Genomic DNA, 18,043 nt, shown 5'->3' on the forward strand with positions numbered 1-18,043 from the left:
CCCATCCAAGACCATAACATTGCAACTTGGATACAGAGAGAATTGTTGAAAGCCTAAAAAAAGTAATTTCACTTAAGCTGAAGGGAAATGTCATCTATTGCTCTTCCCTCATCCACAAAGCCAGTCATTTTGTCCTGGAAAACAAACAGTTTGTCAGGCATGAGTTGCCCTTATTCAATCCATGGGGACTCTTTCCAGCCACCTTCTCCTCATGTGCCCATAAATGCCTCCCAAAAGGTCTTGTTCCATGGTTTTCCCAGGGGCTGAAGTGAGGCCAATCAGCCTGTAGTTCCCTTTGGAATATAATCCTTTTTTTGAAGATGGGTGCAACATTTGTCTTTCTTCAGTCACCATCATAGAATGGTTTGGGCTGGAAGGGACTTCAAAGATCATCCAGTTCCCTTGCCATGGTCAGGGATGCCATTCATTAGACCAGGTGGCTCAAAGCCCCATCCAGCCTGTCCTTGAACACCTCCAGGGATGGGGAATCCATAGGTTCTCTGGGCAACCTGTTCCAGTGCCTCACTACTCTCGAAGTAAAGAATTTCTTCCCAATATCTAATCTAAATCTCTCCTCATTTCGTTTAAAACCATTGCCCCTTGTCCTGTCACCATCCGCCTGTGCAAAAAGTCACTCTCTGTTTTTTATAAGCCCACTGAAAGGCCACAATGAGATCTCCCTGGAGCCTTCTCTTCTCCAGGCTGAACAACCCCAGCCCTCTCAGCCTTTCCTCACAGCAGAGCTGCTCCAGCCCTCTGATCATCCTTGTGGCCTCCTCTGGACCCACTCCAACAGGTCCATATTTTTCCTGATGGATGCAGCACTGCAGGCCAGGGTCTCATGAGGGCAGAGTAGAGGGGGAGTCATCAGACACCTCCCCTGATGCCCATGATCTTTCCAAGACAATTGAGAGTAGTCTCAGTATGGTATTGGACTACTCTGTTGGGATTCTCAGGTGCAGCCAGTTCCAGGTAGGTTCCTGGACTTACACAGACTGAGCTTTCTCAGGTAATCACTGATCTGTCCCTCCTCCACTGCTGGTAGTTGTTTTCCTCCATTTATAAACCCTCACAGAACTTAGGGTGTGTTGATCAGAAAACTTTGCTGTTACCAGAGATTGGAGAAATACACGTTGACTTCTTTCTTTCATGGGTTCCTGCAGTGTTGTCCCACGTTAAATTATTTTTTTCTTAATTCTCTCTTCAATTTTTAGGTCATCTCTGCCTTCTAATTTGGAGATAAGACAACTGGAAGATGGGACTGAAGGAGTGTTTGCTCTGACCCAGCTGGTGAAACGCACCCAGTTTGGCCCATTTGAGTGCAAGAGAGTTCTCAAGGTGGAAAAAGAATCAGTTTTTCCCCTGAAGGTGAGACACAGCATGTGAAAAGCAAGAACAAACCATCAGTTTTACCCGTGATGGATTTATGCCATCTAAAACTATGGAAAAAAGTGTACGTAGGGGGATTATTTGGAACATCTTTTAGGTGTGCTCTGTAATGGATGAGTTAAAGAAACAATCTCTGGGCAAAGTAGTGGATCATTCTGTGTTTGAAGTGTTATAAGAGGTATAGTCAGGAAAAGTGGTTGTCTTTCACCTTCTGCATGTGATGATACAAGAGGGACAACAACTATGGCAGTTAATGAGACTCTTCAATTGGAATGTTTAACTTTATGGAACATGCAGAATAAGTTGGGTTTTTTCTTCTGCTTTGCATTTGTCTTATTCCTCTCTTGACAAGTTTTGGCAGGAAAAATGCTACCCTAAAAATGGAATTCGGTCTTAATTTTCACTAATGCCTAAGTCAGAAGTAAAGACTTAGGAATGTGACTTGGGCTGGTGGGTGTTTCGCAGCGTGTTCCACTCCATCCTCCTGTATCCAGCCATTTTTTTGAGAAAACTGGTGGCTGTAGCAAGAATTCTTAGGACAGGAAGTCAGTTTGTTCCCATCCTGCTCCTGGTAGTGTGTCTCAGACTTACCCATCTGAAGGTGTGACTGATAAATGAAACATGCCTCGTGCAAGTGTTGAGGCTTGCCTCGTCTCTGGTGTACACTGAAAAGAAGCCATTGCAAAAGCAGGAAATAAAAATCCTCCTTGACTTTTGTGTTATTTATCAGGGTTTTTATTACATGCATGTGTTTTTCCTTGTAGGTGTTCCAGAAGGATGGGCCCCTGGTGTATTTTGACACCACAAACGAGGACGATTGCAACTGGATGATGATGGTGCGACCGGCCACCGAGTACGAGCATCAAAACTTAACTGCCTTCCAGCATGACAATGACATTTACTTCACCACCTGCCAGGATATCCCACCAGGGACTGAGCTGCGAGTGTGGTATGCAGCTTTTTACGCCAAAAAAATGGAAAAGCCAGTGCTGAAGCAGGTCCCTAGTGTTGCCAATGGTATGTGTGGGGGCCTTTCTTCCTTCCTAAGGGCCCAGTGCTGACAGGGACTGACAGTCCCTTGCTGTTGTAGTTGACAGGGCTGTTTATCCAGTAGGCTCTGCCCCCTGAGTCAGGCTAACCTGCTTACAGGGGTGCCCTGCAAGAAGAAAGCACGGATTCTTCACCATGGTGCAACCAAGTTTTTGAAAACAGGTGGCCTAGTTGGTGACTGAGCCTCTTCAGAGTGAACAAACTGGATAAATAGTTCTTAACTAAAGAATTGGTGGTTGCATTTCTGTTTTTCTGGGTAGAAGGGCAAAGGAACTCGAGTATCAGTGAAGTCTAAACATATGTGCAGATTTTCTAAGGAAGCCATTCCTCTTCAGTTGCAGTGAAAGTGTTTTGGTTTTGCACGGAACTGTTACACAGTTCTGAAAAAACTACATTTGTCTTAAGACATGGGACCCACTAGAATAAGATCCACATGACTGTTTGTGCATTGGAAAGAAAGGCAGCAGGTTTTTTAGAATCTGAATTAGAATTGCCAGAAGTCTGTTGTTCCTCTGCCCCTTTGTTTGCAAGGGTGTTTTCCTCCTGCTCTGGAGTTGGGAGTGTTCTCTGAAGGGTATTACTGCTCTGCTGAGTATAATTTGGGGTGACAAATGCTTGGGGAGAGGCCATTGCCATCAGCTTTATGGCTGAATCTTGATCATAAGCAGAATCTCAAGTGCTACAGCTGTTATTGCAGTTATTGCAGTTAACAGGTTTCTGAATTACCAGATGTTTTTGGTTGTTATTGAGAGGTTTCATCTTTTTGCTCTTTAGTTTAACCTGTTCATGTATTATTGCATGGAAATGGGCATTTAAAAATATTGTTTAACTATGTCCTGCTCTTTCTGTTCAGCACTTTCACTGTACACTCCAAAATATTAAAGGCACATTGCATGAGATTCAGGTATAAGAATGTCCTGGTTAAAATTTTACATGAGAATGTTATTTGCAGGCCTGTTACAGAGTAAAACTTCTTGACTATGGTTACTGTTCTCAGCACAGAGCAAGAGAATCAAAAGGTCTGGAAAGTAAAGAAGATGAACTGTTTTTCCTCTTCACAGATGTGTGCTTGGCAGTGGTGGAATCTGATAAAGAGGGGAATAAGGTCTCTTCAAAATCTTCTTCTGCTGTCTTACCCCATAAAAAACCGAAGAAATCCAGCATATCAGCAGCTGATCCAGCAGGTAGGCAAAATTACAGTGTTTTTAGGGAGGTAGAGAGCAGCTCTACAGAGCTCTTAGGTCTAACAGTTCTATGTATATATATGGTTATATATCTTACAGCAAATATTAATTTAGAGAGGGTTTGAAGGTCTGGATTTGTCTTTTAATTTTCATGGGCACAGTGCTTAAAATACATATGCAGGTTGAAAAGAAACAGAGAGGCCAAACCTTTAGGCAGGTGATTTTCATGAAAAACACAACTGCTCCTGACTTTGGAGGTGGTTGGTGTTGGGGTGGGGGCAATCCAAAAGAAAATCTCCAGACTCCCTGTGCAAAGTGTAACAGTTCAAATTATCAGGTTCCAGAAGAAAACTTGAGACTGTGGGTAGGTGTAAGAACAGTTTGGAAATTACAAAAATACTGGCCATCCCCAAATTACAATAATACCAGAAGCCTATTCATGTTGAGACTGTTCTGGATTACAGGAACTCAAATTTAAATAAATTTATATGCCATACAGATACTCTTGGCAAAGAACATATGGCTGAGGAAGTAGGACAGTCAGAGTACATAGTGTGGAGATCAGGATCAAAGAAAACCGTTCTGGGCCTGTTCTTTAAAAGGTCACTTTCCTAAATTTTGCTTATTAATACTAAAAGTAGCGAAGAGGAGAGTTGTTGCAGATATGTACAGATTAATTCATCAGAAGATCCATTTGTTCCTCTGGGATACTGTCACAGCTAAAAATGGGAAGTTGACTGGGGAGTTGTCTTTGAGCTTGGCATTATTGATTTTTCTGGGGGTAAATTATGAAGAATTTCAACAGCCACTCCCACATCCTTCATCCTGCTGTCTGAAAGTCCAACTTCAACAGAAACAAAATGCTGCCTGTTGTATTTTGGGAACCCTAAAGAGTTCCCACTGATGTCGTGTTTCGGCGCTTCCAAACCAAAATATTCTCCTTTTGATTCTGACTCTTTGCCTCAAGTCATGCAAAGCAGTTGCCAACTGACAGATCTGTGGTTCCAAGTAAACCACATTGCCCTGCAGCCTCCCTGGAAGCCTGAGGAAGTGGGAACTTAAACAGGACCTGACTCTTCCTGACAAACCAGAGCACATCTAGGGTTTCTGGGCTTACTGCTTGAGGCAGCTGAGGAGCAAGGCAAGTGCAGAGTCGGGGAAAATGAAGTTATGCAGAATCTTGGGGTTTAGGTTTGCTGGTTCTGTCCTCCTGGGCAGAGCTCTCAAGAAATTCTTTATGTACCCTGTGAAGAAGGAATTTCTGTTGCTGTACTATGTAGTAATTTCTTATTTATTTATTTATTACAGCATGGATGAGATCACATCCCTGTAGTGCAGAATGTTGAGCATAACTTGTAGCAGGGAACAGCCTCTGCCTCAGAGAATCTGTTATTTTGGTTTAAGAGCCAACACTGAGAAGGAGGAAGAACTTTATTGTCCCATCACAGATGGGGTCCTCAGGCAGAGAGAGATGAACTGACCTGCTAATGATCATCCAGGAAATCTGTGGCAGAAACTGAAGCACAATTTGAATTCCCTGTGCTGCCATTCACTTACCCAAACTTCAGTGTCATCCTCCTCCTCTGAGGGAGTATTGGACACTGTGGAATATTCAGCTTTGTGTGAGCCAGAAAAATCTCTGAATTGGTCCAGATTTATTGGATCCTCTTGACAAATTCAGACACATTATTCAGGGACTAAAATACAATGGACTGTGAACAGAGTAACCATTTTCCTCTTCTTTTTCTTTTTCATTCCAGTTCCATTTTCCCCCTGATTTCTTCTTTATTTTCGCTATCTGGCCTGAACTTGAATAAACATTAAATTAAAACATTAATATGGTGGTTTCATAGCACATTTGTTTAATGGAACTGCTCAAACCCAGCTTTTCATTGTCCTCACCCTTACTTCCATTAATCCAAATGTTCTCTACTCTGCAATGCTATTCAAAGAGAACAAGGAGGCTTCTCCTGCTTCTCTCCTCAGCTGACCCAGAAGAGCACTGGTAACTCCAGTTTTAAAGGTGCTAAAAATTGCATTATGTCATGACTTTTATAAACACAGTTCTTTAGAAAGTGAAAAAGGAGCCCTCAGGACTTTACAAGAGCACTGATACTCTCTCCTGGCATCATTTAGTATCTTCTGGTGTTTCAAATATTCATGTTTGGAAAACCCTGGAGTGATCCCAGCTGCCCCCATGGGCCTTTTATACTGCTTAAATTGTAACCTGTGGTACTCAGGGAGGTATTTCAAGATAAATATAAAGCCACAGGGATTTACCACCTTTCCCTTTCCAAGGCTTTTCAGTGTTTCTTCTTGCTGTGATTTAGTGAACACTCCGGAAGGCAGTGGAACAGCAGAAGCAAAGCCCAGCCAGTGGATGTGTAAAGTGTGTTCATCTGCTTTCCAGGAGCCTCAGCTGCTGACAGGTAAGAAGTGCTAGAAATTCATGAGACAATACTGAGAACCATCAGCAGAATTCTGCTCTTCCACAGCTGTGAAGCCATGACAATCCACGATGCAGTAAGATAAAGGTTTTAGTTTTTGTGTTCCTTTAAGACAAAGGGTAGCAGGGAAGGCAAAACAGTGATATTTTGGATGTGAGTGGGCAGTCTGTGGGCAAACAACTTTATTGTTGAATCTAGAAGAAATAAAACTCTTGTTTAGAGGATGACATGTGACTGTCAGGAAAATCAAGGATGTGGAGCTGCATGAGCAGTGTGTAAGGTCCGTGATGCCAGCTTATACTTTGTAATATTTTCTGTCTGGTATTTATGGCACATAAATAGTAAAGGTAATGAAATACTTATTTTTTTCTGCATTTTGTTTGCAGCCATATTATGCAGTTTAAAAAAACATATTTAGAAGCTCTGACCATTCAATTAATTGTTTTTGAAAAGGGGCCTTAGGCCCCTAAATAACTTGGGCATTTGGAAAAACATACCTGTTATTAGTATGCACAACCTTACTAGATATCACAACAGTGATATCCAACAAATCTCCTAAAAAATTCAGTCCCTGTAATTGTGTCAATGTTTAATAAATGATATGCTTTTATTTAGGAAGGTATTGGGACTGCTTTTGAAATAATTTGAAGTGAGTCTCTGCAAAGAGAGATGGACCTGATAGATGGGCTTCAGCTGGAGCCATTGGACTGTTTCATGACAGTTTCTTTCCTTCTTACTCTCTTGTTCTTTCCCATCCACCCAGAGCACTTGCTGAGTCACTTGGAACAAGCCAAAGGTGCCCCCCAGCCCACCCCAAATGATGCTGTGGCAGAGAAGGCAGCAGAGGCTCCCCCCACGGACCAGCCAGAGCCCAGTGATGCAGCCAGTGCCAGCACAGACTCCAGGAGAAAGGCCAGGAGGGGGAGAAAGGCCAAAACACCAAAAGCAGAAGCGCCTCTTGTCGTTGATGAAGAGAAAGATCCTGCAGGTAAAAGAGAACTTAAGAAAATGAGAAAATGTTAAGGAATATATCTGCTCGTACATCTGTGTTGATGCCTTCTCAGCAAGGCCTAGAAAGTAGCACAGAGACAAGATGGAGGTTTTTAGTTAGACCAGCAAAGCAGACAATTAACAGGCTTTGTTAATTATCTCCAAGAGCCTTTTCTGTGCTGGATGTTGCAGGACCTACATTTAGATTGCCTGCATTCTCCTGTGATGGTTTTAGTAATAGAGAGGCCCAGAGAAACACAGGGTAGTGGTTATGAGACCTGCCTTGCTTTCTGCAGGAAGGAACAGGAGAGAAAGTATCTTCCCTCTCAAGAGGAGACATCTTCCTCTTGACCTTAAGGTTTATTCTTGCAAGAGGCCTTTTTCAGGGCATTATCTTCCTTGAAGGGAAGTTCTAGTAGGAAATTTTACAATGCATGGCCAACCGACCCTTTAGTAACAGGTTGGAAAAGTAAGAAATTAGGCCTCCCTGTGAGATTTTGGCTACATCTTACTTGTCATTCAGCAGCCACTTGCTCTGACCTGGAAACGATTTCTTAAGCAATCCATTATTTGTCATTGACAAATAACATCTGGCAACCTCGTGAGGCTCAACAAGGCCAAGTGCAAGGTGGTGGTCTCAGAACAGGCTGGGGGATGAAGGGATTGAGGGCAGCCCATCTGAGAAGGGCTTGAGGATGCTGGTGGGTGAGAGGCTGGACATGAGCCAGCAGAGTGTGCTGACAGCTCAGAAAACAGCCATGTCCTGGGCTGCCCTCAAGGGAGGTGGTTCTGACCCTCTGCTTTGCCCTCACGAGACCCTGCCTGGAGTGCTGCATCCAGCTCTGGGCTCCTCAGCACAAGAAGGACATGGAGCTATTGGATTGGGTCCAGAGGAGGCCTGCAAAGACCTCCCCTGTAAAGACAGACTGAGAGACCTGGGGCTGTTCATCCTGGAGAAGTAGAAGGCTCCAGGGAGACCTGAGAGCCCCTTCCAGTGCCTAAAGGAGTCCTGTAAGAGAGATGGGAACAGACCTTTTAGCAGGGCCTGTGTGATAAGACAAGGGCAGAATGGTTTTAAACCAAAAGAAGGACAGTTTAGATTAAATATAAGGAAGAAGTTTTTTGCAATGAGGGTGGTGAAACACTGGAACAGGTTGCTCGGAGAGGTGGTGGATGCCCATCCCTGGAAACATTCAAGGGCAGTTTGGACAGGGCTCTGAGCAACTTGGTCTAGTGAGAGACATTCCTGCCCATAGCAGGGGGGTTGGACTAGATGACTTTTAAGGCTCCCTTCCAACCCACCCTGTTTTATGATTCTGTGAACGTGTTTGTGGACAATTAATTTGTCCGTTGCCACATCTTATTAAAAATTCTACATTTGAGGTTGTATTTCTAGCTATCCACATTAATGCTGTATTTTTATGATGTGTTTGCAGTGGAACATGTGGCTGACATTGTAACTGAGCTCCCTCCAGAAGAGCTAGCCCTGCCTCCACCTGCAGAGGAGAGGATTATGGATTTGGTTTTAGGAAAGATGCCTAGCACCACAAATAGCATCAGTTCAGTGACAAAGTAAGTGTTCTGGGATGCAGGATTTCCTCTTGGGTTTAATTAAGGTTATGTAGCATGTAGCAGCTCTGCTAGACTTCTGGGCCCACAGATGCTCTTTTTTATCAGCATAAAATTGTGTGATGCTGCTGCTGCTGCTGCCGCTCCAGGAGCTGACTTTTGAGTGCCACAAAGATGGCCTGTGCACTGGAAGATGGTGTGATATTGGTGGCAGAACTTTGGAACATAAATGAGAATTTCATTTTCCATCACAGTGCTGCTTTTATTCAGTGTGATTCCAAAAACCTCCTGCAGCTGCGAGGTGAAATATTACTCCCATTGAATGTTGGTGATAAGACAGGCAAAGAAATTTTTGCTAAAAAAACCAATTTGCTAACTGTTATTATTCAGTCTTGCTTGTCATCTTAACTCATGAATGACTTCATGTTGGTTTTGTGTGATACTTCAGATTTAGAGCAGTGGGGGGGGGAACTTAGGTATAACAGAACCTCAGGGAGACTCTTAAGTATCGTTTGATTAATTTGGATTCTTTTGTGTCTTTTTGTCTTGGTAAAATTGGCCTCTTGAATTATTTTTTTTAATAAGAAAGCACTCGATTTTTCAAAATTAGCTAGTAATGGTGTATTTTGAAGTCCTTAGCAGGCACAGAGCCATCAAAAATGCATTTCAGAGTGTGGTTGTGCTGGGAAATAGCACAGTGCTGCTGCCTGGCAATGCCTTTTGCCTGGGAACTGCCAAGGTTTCCAAGCTGAAATAGCGCTGGTGTTTTCAGAGGGTGAGCAGAACAGATCCTTGCTGTTCCTCTGAGGGGGCCTGCAAAGAGAATCTGCTGCTGCTTTTTGCCTTGTTCGCTCTGGGTGAAGATAATTTGGAATGAGACACACTCTGGCATCTGCTGCTTCCAGGGGGTGGCTGGGGGGGGCACCTTGGCATTGAGGAAGCTCCATCCAGGCTCCCTCCCTCCCTCCCTCCTGCCAGGAGCTGAGCATTAACACTCCTCCAGCTTCTGCCAGCTGGTGGAACTCTCTTGCAACCTGTGGGATACCTTTCAGTCCCTGCCTTTTTCTCTGATCCAGTAGGTTTGCTCATCACCAAAACACCATGTCCCTCAAAAGAAGTTTAATTCTCTCTAGTAGACACAGGATACGGCGGAAGCTGATAAAGCAGCTTGGGGAGCACAAGCGGGTCTATCAGTGCAGTATCTGCAGTAAGATCTTCCAGAACAGCAGCAACCTCAGCAGGCACATCCGTTCTCATGGTGGGTTTGCCCTTTGCCTCACTTGGGGATTCATTTTGTCTCTTGTTGCTTCCACCTTTGAGTAAAATAGCTGGGATATTTAATGTATTGGGATACGTAGCTATAAGAGAGCTATTTTTCCTTTTTTCTTTCTCTTAACTCTCTCTAGGAAACTCTTTTAGTTATGCAGACCAAAGCATGAGAAGGTAACAGCTGAAAGTTGAAGCTAGAGTATTTAAAATTCAAATTGAGTACATCTTTTAAGTAAGGGCAAGGATGCACTGTTTATTCCAAAACTATTCTTGCCTTAAAATATATACATATATATATCACCCCCACCTTCACAGGCACATGGGTAACATAGCTGTGTAAATGTCAGCTGAGTGCTTTTTAGCTTGTGATCTGCAGTTCCAGGGGTCTGTGTCCTATTCTAAGAATCCCTTAAAAAATAATCACCGAAAAAGGGTGGGGGAGCTTAACAAAGTCGTTGGAAATGGTTAAAATCCACTATTTAGATCCTGAATTACTGTTTTTCATCACTAGCCTGTTTGCAGTTTGCTTGTGCTTTGGTTTCCCCTGTCTTGCTTGGAGTTGGTTATAATCAATCACTGACTGCTGTCCTTTTATCTTGATTGATCCCCTCAGGTGACAAACTATTTAAATGTGAGGAATGTGCAAAGCTGTTCAGCAGGAAGGAGAGCTTGAAGCAGCACGTTTCATACAAGCACAGCAGAAACGAAGTGAGTGGAAATGACTCTGGAAATGACTCTTGGGCTCTTGCTGAGGGTGGGTGGGAAGGCACAGTGATATTCCAGGTGCCAGCTGGGCAGCTTGGGTCGGTTCCATGTGAGCAGGGATCCCATGGGAATGAGACAAGACTGATAGGGGAAAGGTAACATCCTTTGCTGGATGAATTTGCAAAGTGTGGACATGTTTTTGAGCACATAAAGTCCTTTTCCATATCCGAATTTCCTATAGAAAGTTGCTTTCAGGCATCAGTTACAGCAAGACAAGCTGGAGTTAGCTAGACCTGGATGCAACAGAGGTGAGATCTGACTTGAATTTTTGGTACTAAATAGGACTGCCACGGGAATATTAATAACACACCTGTAGTGGCACCTTATTAGTGAATATTCCCTTTTCTGCTTGGCATCAAGGTCCTTAGCTCTCACATTGCTGCCATCTGTTCTGGAGGATGAGTCAGATCACATCTTATTTCCCAAACATTCTGTCTCTGTGTTGGACTGGGGGGTTATCAGGAAGGCTGTGACATGCACATAGCAGCTATGTGGCCTTTTTTTTTTTAATAGCTCAGATGTAGGAACATGGCAGGATGACACAGCATCAGAATTTTGCATCAATGTGTATTTAAATGCCCTCTTGAAGGAATAAAAAATTGGTAAAGACAGAAAGCAGAAAAAGTGGTTGAGATTTAAAATTTCTCTGTCAGACATGACTTGGCTTTTTCCCCGACTTAAACTCTTCCTGTTTTCAATCCTCAGGTTGACAGTGAGTACAGGTACAAATGCACCACGTGTGAAAAGGCCTTTCGGGTAGAGAGTGCACTGGAATTCCATAACTGCAGGACAGGTGAGAATGGAATAACTGTTCCACTTCCTCTGGCATCCCTACTCCATTTTGGGGAGATGTCCACAAATCCATCTCAGCATAGAAACTACGGAAGGGCAGTAGGAATTTAGGTTTTTATCATCATCACAAGAAACAAACTGTCCTGTTTCCCTCAAAAAAAAAAGGTTTTTTTGATAAGAAAAGTGTAACCAATAATCTGTAGAGCAACATATGCAGTTAGGTACTGCTTTGTTTAGTATCTCCTGCTCACCTGTCTAATATCCTCACTGGTATTTCATTTGTATGTTCACAGATAACCTGACACCATCTCTGATTTTCTTTCCTGAAACTAAGTTCCACCTCATTTCTCTGAAACAGAGGAACTGGAAAGAGGATCAGTATTAGTGATAGTTGTAGTTTTCTGGAATCTCAGTTTTATTCAGTTTTTTCACGTTTTATACTTGCAATAGTGTCTCTAGATGTTTTTTTCTTAATGTCACTGGAACCTGTCCTTTTCTCCCATAGCCATCCCTTGTGATTACTCATATTATTTATGCTGGGTGATCCTATGCTTAAAAAATGACATCCTGGTTTACCTTTGTGGACCCACCATGACTGTCAGTCCAGAATCCCCCAGGTAACTGCCCCTTAGAGCACCATTCAAAGCAGGGTTTCTCATTTCCTTTCAGAGGGTGTGGCTTGTAGAAAACCTCAGCCTCGTGCAGAATGGAAAGTAGTGCCAAGTAACCTCAGTATTCTGTTTATTCAAGGACAGCAGCTCATTTTCCCTCTGAGCTGACCAATACAAGCAGCAATTTTTCATAGAATAGAATCATTAAGGTTGGAAAAGACCTACAAGATCATCGAGTCAAACCCTTGACTGAAAAGGTCAAAGTTTTCTCTGTTCTTCAAGGCATCAAATTGTAACTTCTTTGGGATTGCTGCAGCACTGACAGATTCCATCTACAGGATCGTGTTTTCGTGTTCCAAGAACAGTCTCAACTACTGACTACAAAACAAATTCCCCTTAGGCCTATTGTTGTGTGATGGTATATTTTTGAGGTTTTATACTTTATTCTGGAGTATTCTCTACTGGCTGGTGTCAGGAGCCAATGCTGGCAGAAATATTCTGGTGCTTAGACACAGCTGTGTTGCTCTGTTGTTTAGTGATTTTACCAACACTAAATATTCAAATCAGTTGTAACAGAATCCACTCCAAAATTTCATTTTGGTGTATGCTAGACCACAGTGGAAATATCCCATGTGAGGAAGTTACAGTGCTAGATTCCATGTTCAGGTTAGCATCATATATATTTATTACCTTTGGAAAAAAATAAATTTAAAGGAACACACATGCTTTTGCATTTCCCTTCTCAATCCATGCAATGATGAACAAAAGAACTACCTGCAGACAAGCATACAAAGCCTCTGTCCATCTGTAAAGAGCTCTGCATGGTTTCTCTTGCTTACAGATGACAAGACTTTCCAGTGTGAGATGTGTTTCAGATTCTTTTCTACAAACAGCAACCTTTCAAAACACAAGAAAAAGCACGGGGATAAGAAGTTTGCATGTGAAATCTGCAATAAGATGTTCTACAGGAGGGATATCATGCTAGACCATCAAAGAAGACACTTGGGAGGTAAGTTTACTGCAGATCAACCTAATTATTACTCTCGAAACAGCAGTAGAGGTGAGGAAGTTAGGGGAATGATTGTGTGCATTAGATTCTTCTGGATGGTAGCTGTCTTTTTGTTTTATTGTTACCTGATCCAGAGTGGCAAGTTTCAGCAAAATGTGACATTTATTAAAAATAATAGTCATGGATCCTGCAGGGGAGTTGTCTAATTGTGTGAAAAACTTTCTAGGAGATGCACCTGCCTTTATTTTCAGCCTCATGTGATTGAATCCAGTGCTACTAACAGTCATGTGAGAGCTGCTTGGCTTCTTATGCAGTAGTTTAGACTAGATGATTTTAATTATGATTTGAATTCTGTTCTTCCTTTTTTTTTAAAATTGTGTGGTGACTTGAAAATCTAAAGGCAGAGAATTAACTTGCCATGTACAACTGGAAGTGGCTACTATATAAATATAGTATCAATGGGATGCTGTAGGATGTTATCTTTCAAACACTTGAGAATATATGAGAATGAGATTATGAGAGTTTACTGTTCAGAATCTCAAGCATCTAAGGATGTTATAGGTACTGAAAGTCTGGAAAAACTTCACAGATTGCTAAATATGTATTAAAATGCCTTTGGTGATCTAGATGATAAAGCCAAAGGTGATGTAAAAAGAACAGCCAGATTGTCTAATTTTGTGTTTTGGGCATAGGTGATTGTCACTGGCTCTTTTTGTGATTCAGACCTTTGTGTCATGAACCAGAGGAGAGCCAGAGGACAAGGGGCTGAATGGCAATGGCTGTCACAGAAGAGCTGGAGCCCTCTGTCCTCTTAAAAGGAGCAGGGAAAGGGGTCTGAAATCCTCACTGAGCATTAAAGCTGATGCTGAATTGTTGCCTCTCTCTTCTTAGAGACTCTCCCTCCTCTCCCTCTTCTTAGTGAAAATGTTTGATTGAAGTACCAAGGCCTACTAGATCTGCCTGTTTCCTGGTGTTGACAACAAATATCTGTTTTCAGACACTTTACAGTTGGTGTAATAACCAATAAGCCATAGCACATCACTTTGGGAGACTGCTTTTATATTCTTAAGACACTGTTTTAATTTAGAAATCACCCTTTTGTTATCAATTGAATCCTGCATCGAGGACCTCCCCTGTGTTTCACTCTTCTCCCCAGTACTCCCCTTGAGAGGGCATGCAGATTGGAGTGGAAAACCATGGTTTATTTTTTTGTTTTGTTTTTTTGATGGGGACTGTTCTGTGAAGGGGTGAGGCGTGTGAAAAGAGAAGACTTTGAGCACAGCACGGAGAACATGGTTCGCTACAAGAAGGAGCCTTCGGGATGCCCCGTGTGTGGGAAGGTGGGTGTGTGTGGCCAGGTCTGCACTGTAGCTCCAAGGATACCACAGTTTAGTCTAGGGAAGAGAAGGCTGAGGGGGGATTTCATCAATACATACAAATATCTCCAAGGTGGGTGTCAGAGGATGGTGCCAGACTCTCTTCGGTGATAGGACGAGGAGCAACGACCATAAATTAAAACACAAGAAGTTCCACCTCAACATGAGGAAGAACTTCTTTCCATTGAGGGTGGCAGAGCACTGGAACAGCCTGCCCAGGGAGGTTGTGGAGTCCAGTCAAGACATTACTCTTTAAACAGCAGTAGCTCCATTGTATCCAAGCCCACTGTGATGGTGGCAGCTGTTAGGACACGGGAAAGAACAAAACTTGAGTTCAGGCCAGACTTTTTTCAGGACATGCAGCACAACGTGGAGTGTCACACATGACCCCTGTGTGTGTCAGTGAAATCTCATGGCTTAGGTTATTTAAAGTGGAGTTTTTCTGCCAGAATGTAAATGGCTGGAGTTGACTGTGTGCATCGGGAATCATTTTCCACTAGGAATCAAAGTGAACTTACAGCATAGTAATGGCATTGTTGCATTTGGGTGTTTTAGCACTTGTGATCTTAAGTTGCTGTTATCCAAGAGAGTGTGGGTTTAACTAGTGATTTTTTAAATATTTAATGATTTGTGGTGCAAAATGTACCTGAGCAACTCTTAAGCTGATGTGTAGACCTCTGGTTTTGATGCTTTGGATGTGTTACATATCAATCAAGGTAGATTTTGTGCATATATCTTTTTGTAGACAGGTGGAACATTCATGATTCAAAAGACACTTTAAATATTTCTAATTCTACCCTATGTAGTTCTGCTGCAGCTTTTTTGGAAGTCCATCTCTGATGAATGGCCAGTTTCAGTCAGCTCCTTGGAACTTTGCCCCTGGATTTTGCCATGCCAGCAGTTTCTAAGGTAGCCTGCTGGCTGGCTAACAGGAGATCCTACATGTTTCTGGCCAGAATGAATCAAAAAGACAGTAAATATATTCTGTGCTCTCCATTGGATAAATTACAAAGAACTGTAGCCCTGCTGGACGTGGTCCAAAAACCCCTTCATTCCTTCCTTCCTTCTTTGCTTTTAGGTATTTTCATGTAGGAGCAACATGAACAAACACCTTCTAACACATGGAGACAAGAAGTACACTTGTGAAATCTGCGGACGTAAATTTTTCAGGGTGGATGTGTTGAGAGATCATATTCATGTCCATTTTAAGGTATTGTGTTAATATTTAATTAGAAAAGGCAGATTGTTCTGACACAACTAGGTTATCACTGAATTGTAAGGGATTGAATTGAAGGGGAATTGTATCACTCAGTGGTTGTCATAAAGATTCTTTTATAGATGTAATACTGTACCAGTCAACTCTTTACATTAAAGTTCCTTTTATACACACAAAAATTAATACTATTTGTTTGAATAAAAAAAATTAATATTGTTTGTTTGAATAAACAGTTATTCCCTGTGTAGTCACGGACAGAGGAACTTTGTTGACCTGGATTGAATGAAGCAGGAGGATATTTTAAATAAATAATAGTGCAGCAATTGTTAATGCCAGGCAGTCTGCATGGCAACAAAAGGTGAACAGGTCTTTACCTTTTGAAGAATAAGTTCAGTCTATTAAAACAAAATGTTCTTTCCCACTCTGCACAGGACATAGCCCTCATGGATGATCACCAGAGAGAAGCGTTCATTGGTAAAATTGGAATCTCATCAGAGGAAAATGATGACAACTCTGATGAAAGTGCAGATTCTGAGCCTCACAAGTATAGCTGCAAAAGGTGCCAGGTAGCTTTAAATACTTTCAAATTAACTTGTTTTGGGATGGGGATGGGAGAGTGGCGATGTCTGTAAATCATTCAGAATTTTAAATAACATTATGGGTTTTCAAAGAGAAGGCCAGTCCACAGGTCTGCAGTGCTTGTTACCTTTAATCTGTGATGTTATTCCATAAGACTTTAGGTGGTGATCTGTAAGGTGAATGCTAAACACTTACAAAGAGAAATACAGATATATTCGCTTACCCGTGGAAGGAAACAAGCAAAACTGGAGGAAGAATCACTAAAGGAACATTCAAATCAATAAGGAACATTCAGATCTTATACCACCTTTTGATTATGTGCCAGTTAAAATCATTACAGCATTTCTGAATGATACAGTCCACAAATTGATATTGCTGAGATCAGATGGTCCTCTAGTGGATATCCAGTTTGGAGGATGAAGACTGCTGCTTATGTTCAGCGTGGCTGCTTATTCTTGGGCTGCTCTGTGACTAACAGGATGGCACTGGGAGTACTGCTGGAATGTAGTTTACTCAGTAAATTGGCCAAACTGACACAGGGACAGGGGAGTTTTGGTAGTTAAGCCCCTGACTTGACCCCTGGAAATCAGAGCTTATTTCACAGCTGCCACTTAATGTGGTGAAAGTTCTTACCTTATCTTCATTTTATAACCTGGAGATGAAAATCCTTGAGTTTTCTGTTCTTATCTGTGAACTGGTATAAAGTGAAAACTGATTTGAAGCTTAATGCCAGTAAACATCAGGAGGTGTGGTATCACAGCAGTTAATCCCATGGCTGCTTTCAGTGTGCTGATTTTCCTGACTGGCACTTCTTGGGTACATAAACTACATAAAATTGTGTGCTTCCAAGTGAGGGCAATTGGGCCATTTAGATCAGAAAGCTCTTTTTGGAAGCTGGGGGTGTTTTTAGTACTTTTGCAGGTGTTTGTGAAACAAAGAGTTGTGTAAGGGAGCAGCTGTGGAAAGTGAGATTTGCTGTGAGGAGATGGGGAGGCTCTTCTGGGAAACTGAACAGCCAAAGGGAGAACAACATACAAATGAGTCTTGGTGAAATCTCTCTTCTGAGCTCTTCAAAATCTCTCTGTGTTTTCTCTCATCCCAAAGTACACCTTCACCAAGCTGTGCAGCGCTGTCAGAAACATCCTGACTAATTCCAAAGTTGGAGCAAAAGATCATGTCATTATGGCACTTTGCCCTGATGTTCTGGAGCATGTCTGGACATGCTGGATCATTTTGGATATGCAGGGTTACGTAGCCCAGGGAGCTCAGTAGTGGAGCTCCTGTCTGGCACAGCTTTAGCACTTCCAGGAGCTGAGCTGGAGTCACTGCCCTGCAATGCCTAGAAATTCCAACTCTTCTGAAGCCAGTGCCAAAGCTGACTGTGCAGACTAGAGCTTGCCATGCCCTTAGAGCCCAGCAGACATTTCTTCCACCTGTGGCACCCTCACTTTGACAGCTGGTGGAGGTTAAACACGGCTCTCTTCAAGGCTGTTCCTCAGTGCACAAATAATTTGAGGTCCTCTTCTTGTGCAGTGTAAGAAGTGGAGACACCATCTCAAGCAGGTTTTCTAAACTAACTGATGTCCTGTAGCAGCATCCTTGTAATGGCCAGAGGGGTTCAGGCCTAAATGCAGCTTTCACTGATTTTTCGTGTAGTGATACACAGTGTATTGAAGTGATACACAGGGTATTTCAGTGATACACAGGATACTTAAGTGATACACAGGGTATTTCAGTGATACACAGGGTGTTTAAGTGATACACAGGATATTTAAGTGATACACAGGATATTTAAGT

At 42.4% G+C, this 18,043-nt stretch overlaps 1 protein-coding gene across 5 annotated transcripts in view; it reads left to right on the forward strand.

Moving 5' to 3' along the window:
* PRDM15 (PR/SET domain 15) overlaps window positions 1-18,043 on the forward strand; it is a 36,430-nt gene that overhangs the window by 10,501 nt on the left and 7,886 nt on the right. For 3 of the 5 annotated variants that reach the window (XM_027689073.1, XM_027689076.1, XM_027689074.1), the window contains exons 4-16: window positions 1,215-1,368; window positions 2,154-2,406; window positions 3,501-3,623; window positions 5,954-6,052; window positions 6,834-7,058; window positions 8,497-8,632; window positions 9,706-9,887; window positions 10,512-10,606; window positions 11,369-11,456; window positions 12,908-13,075; window positions 14,321-14,415; window positions 15,530-15,661; window positions 16,099-16,233. In XM_027689073.1, coding sequence (XP_027544874.1) covers window positions 1,215-1,368; window positions 2,154-2,406; window positions 3,501-3,623; window positions 5,954-6,052; window positions 6,834-7,058; window positions 8,497-8,632; window positions 9,706-9,887; window positions 10,512-10,606; window positions 11,369-11,456; window positions 12,908-13,075; window positions 14,321-14,415; window positions 15,530-15,661; window positions 16,099-16,233 — 1,885 coding nt within the window. The remainder of the gene's footprint in view (window positions 1-1,214; window positions 1,369-2,153; window positions 2,407-3,500; window positions 3,624-5,953; window positions 6,053-6,833; window positions 7,059-8,496; window positions 8,633-9,705; window positions 9,888-10,511; window positions 10,607-11,368; window positions 11,457-12,907; window positions 13,076-14,320; window positions 14,416-15,529; window positions 15,662-16,098; window positions 16,234-18,043) is intronic. The other 2 variants (XM_027689075.1, XM_027689077.1) reach the window with 2 other exon arrangements.

This window comes from Neopelma chrysocephalum, unplaced genomic scaffold, assembly GCF_003984885.1.
Source record: "Neopelma chrysocephalum unplaced genomic scaffold, ASM398488v2 Primary Assembly neopelma1_76, whole genome shotgun sequence".
Lineage (NCBI taxonomy): Eukaryota > Metazoa > Chordata > Aves > Passeriformes > Pipridae > Neopelma > Neopelma chrysocephalum.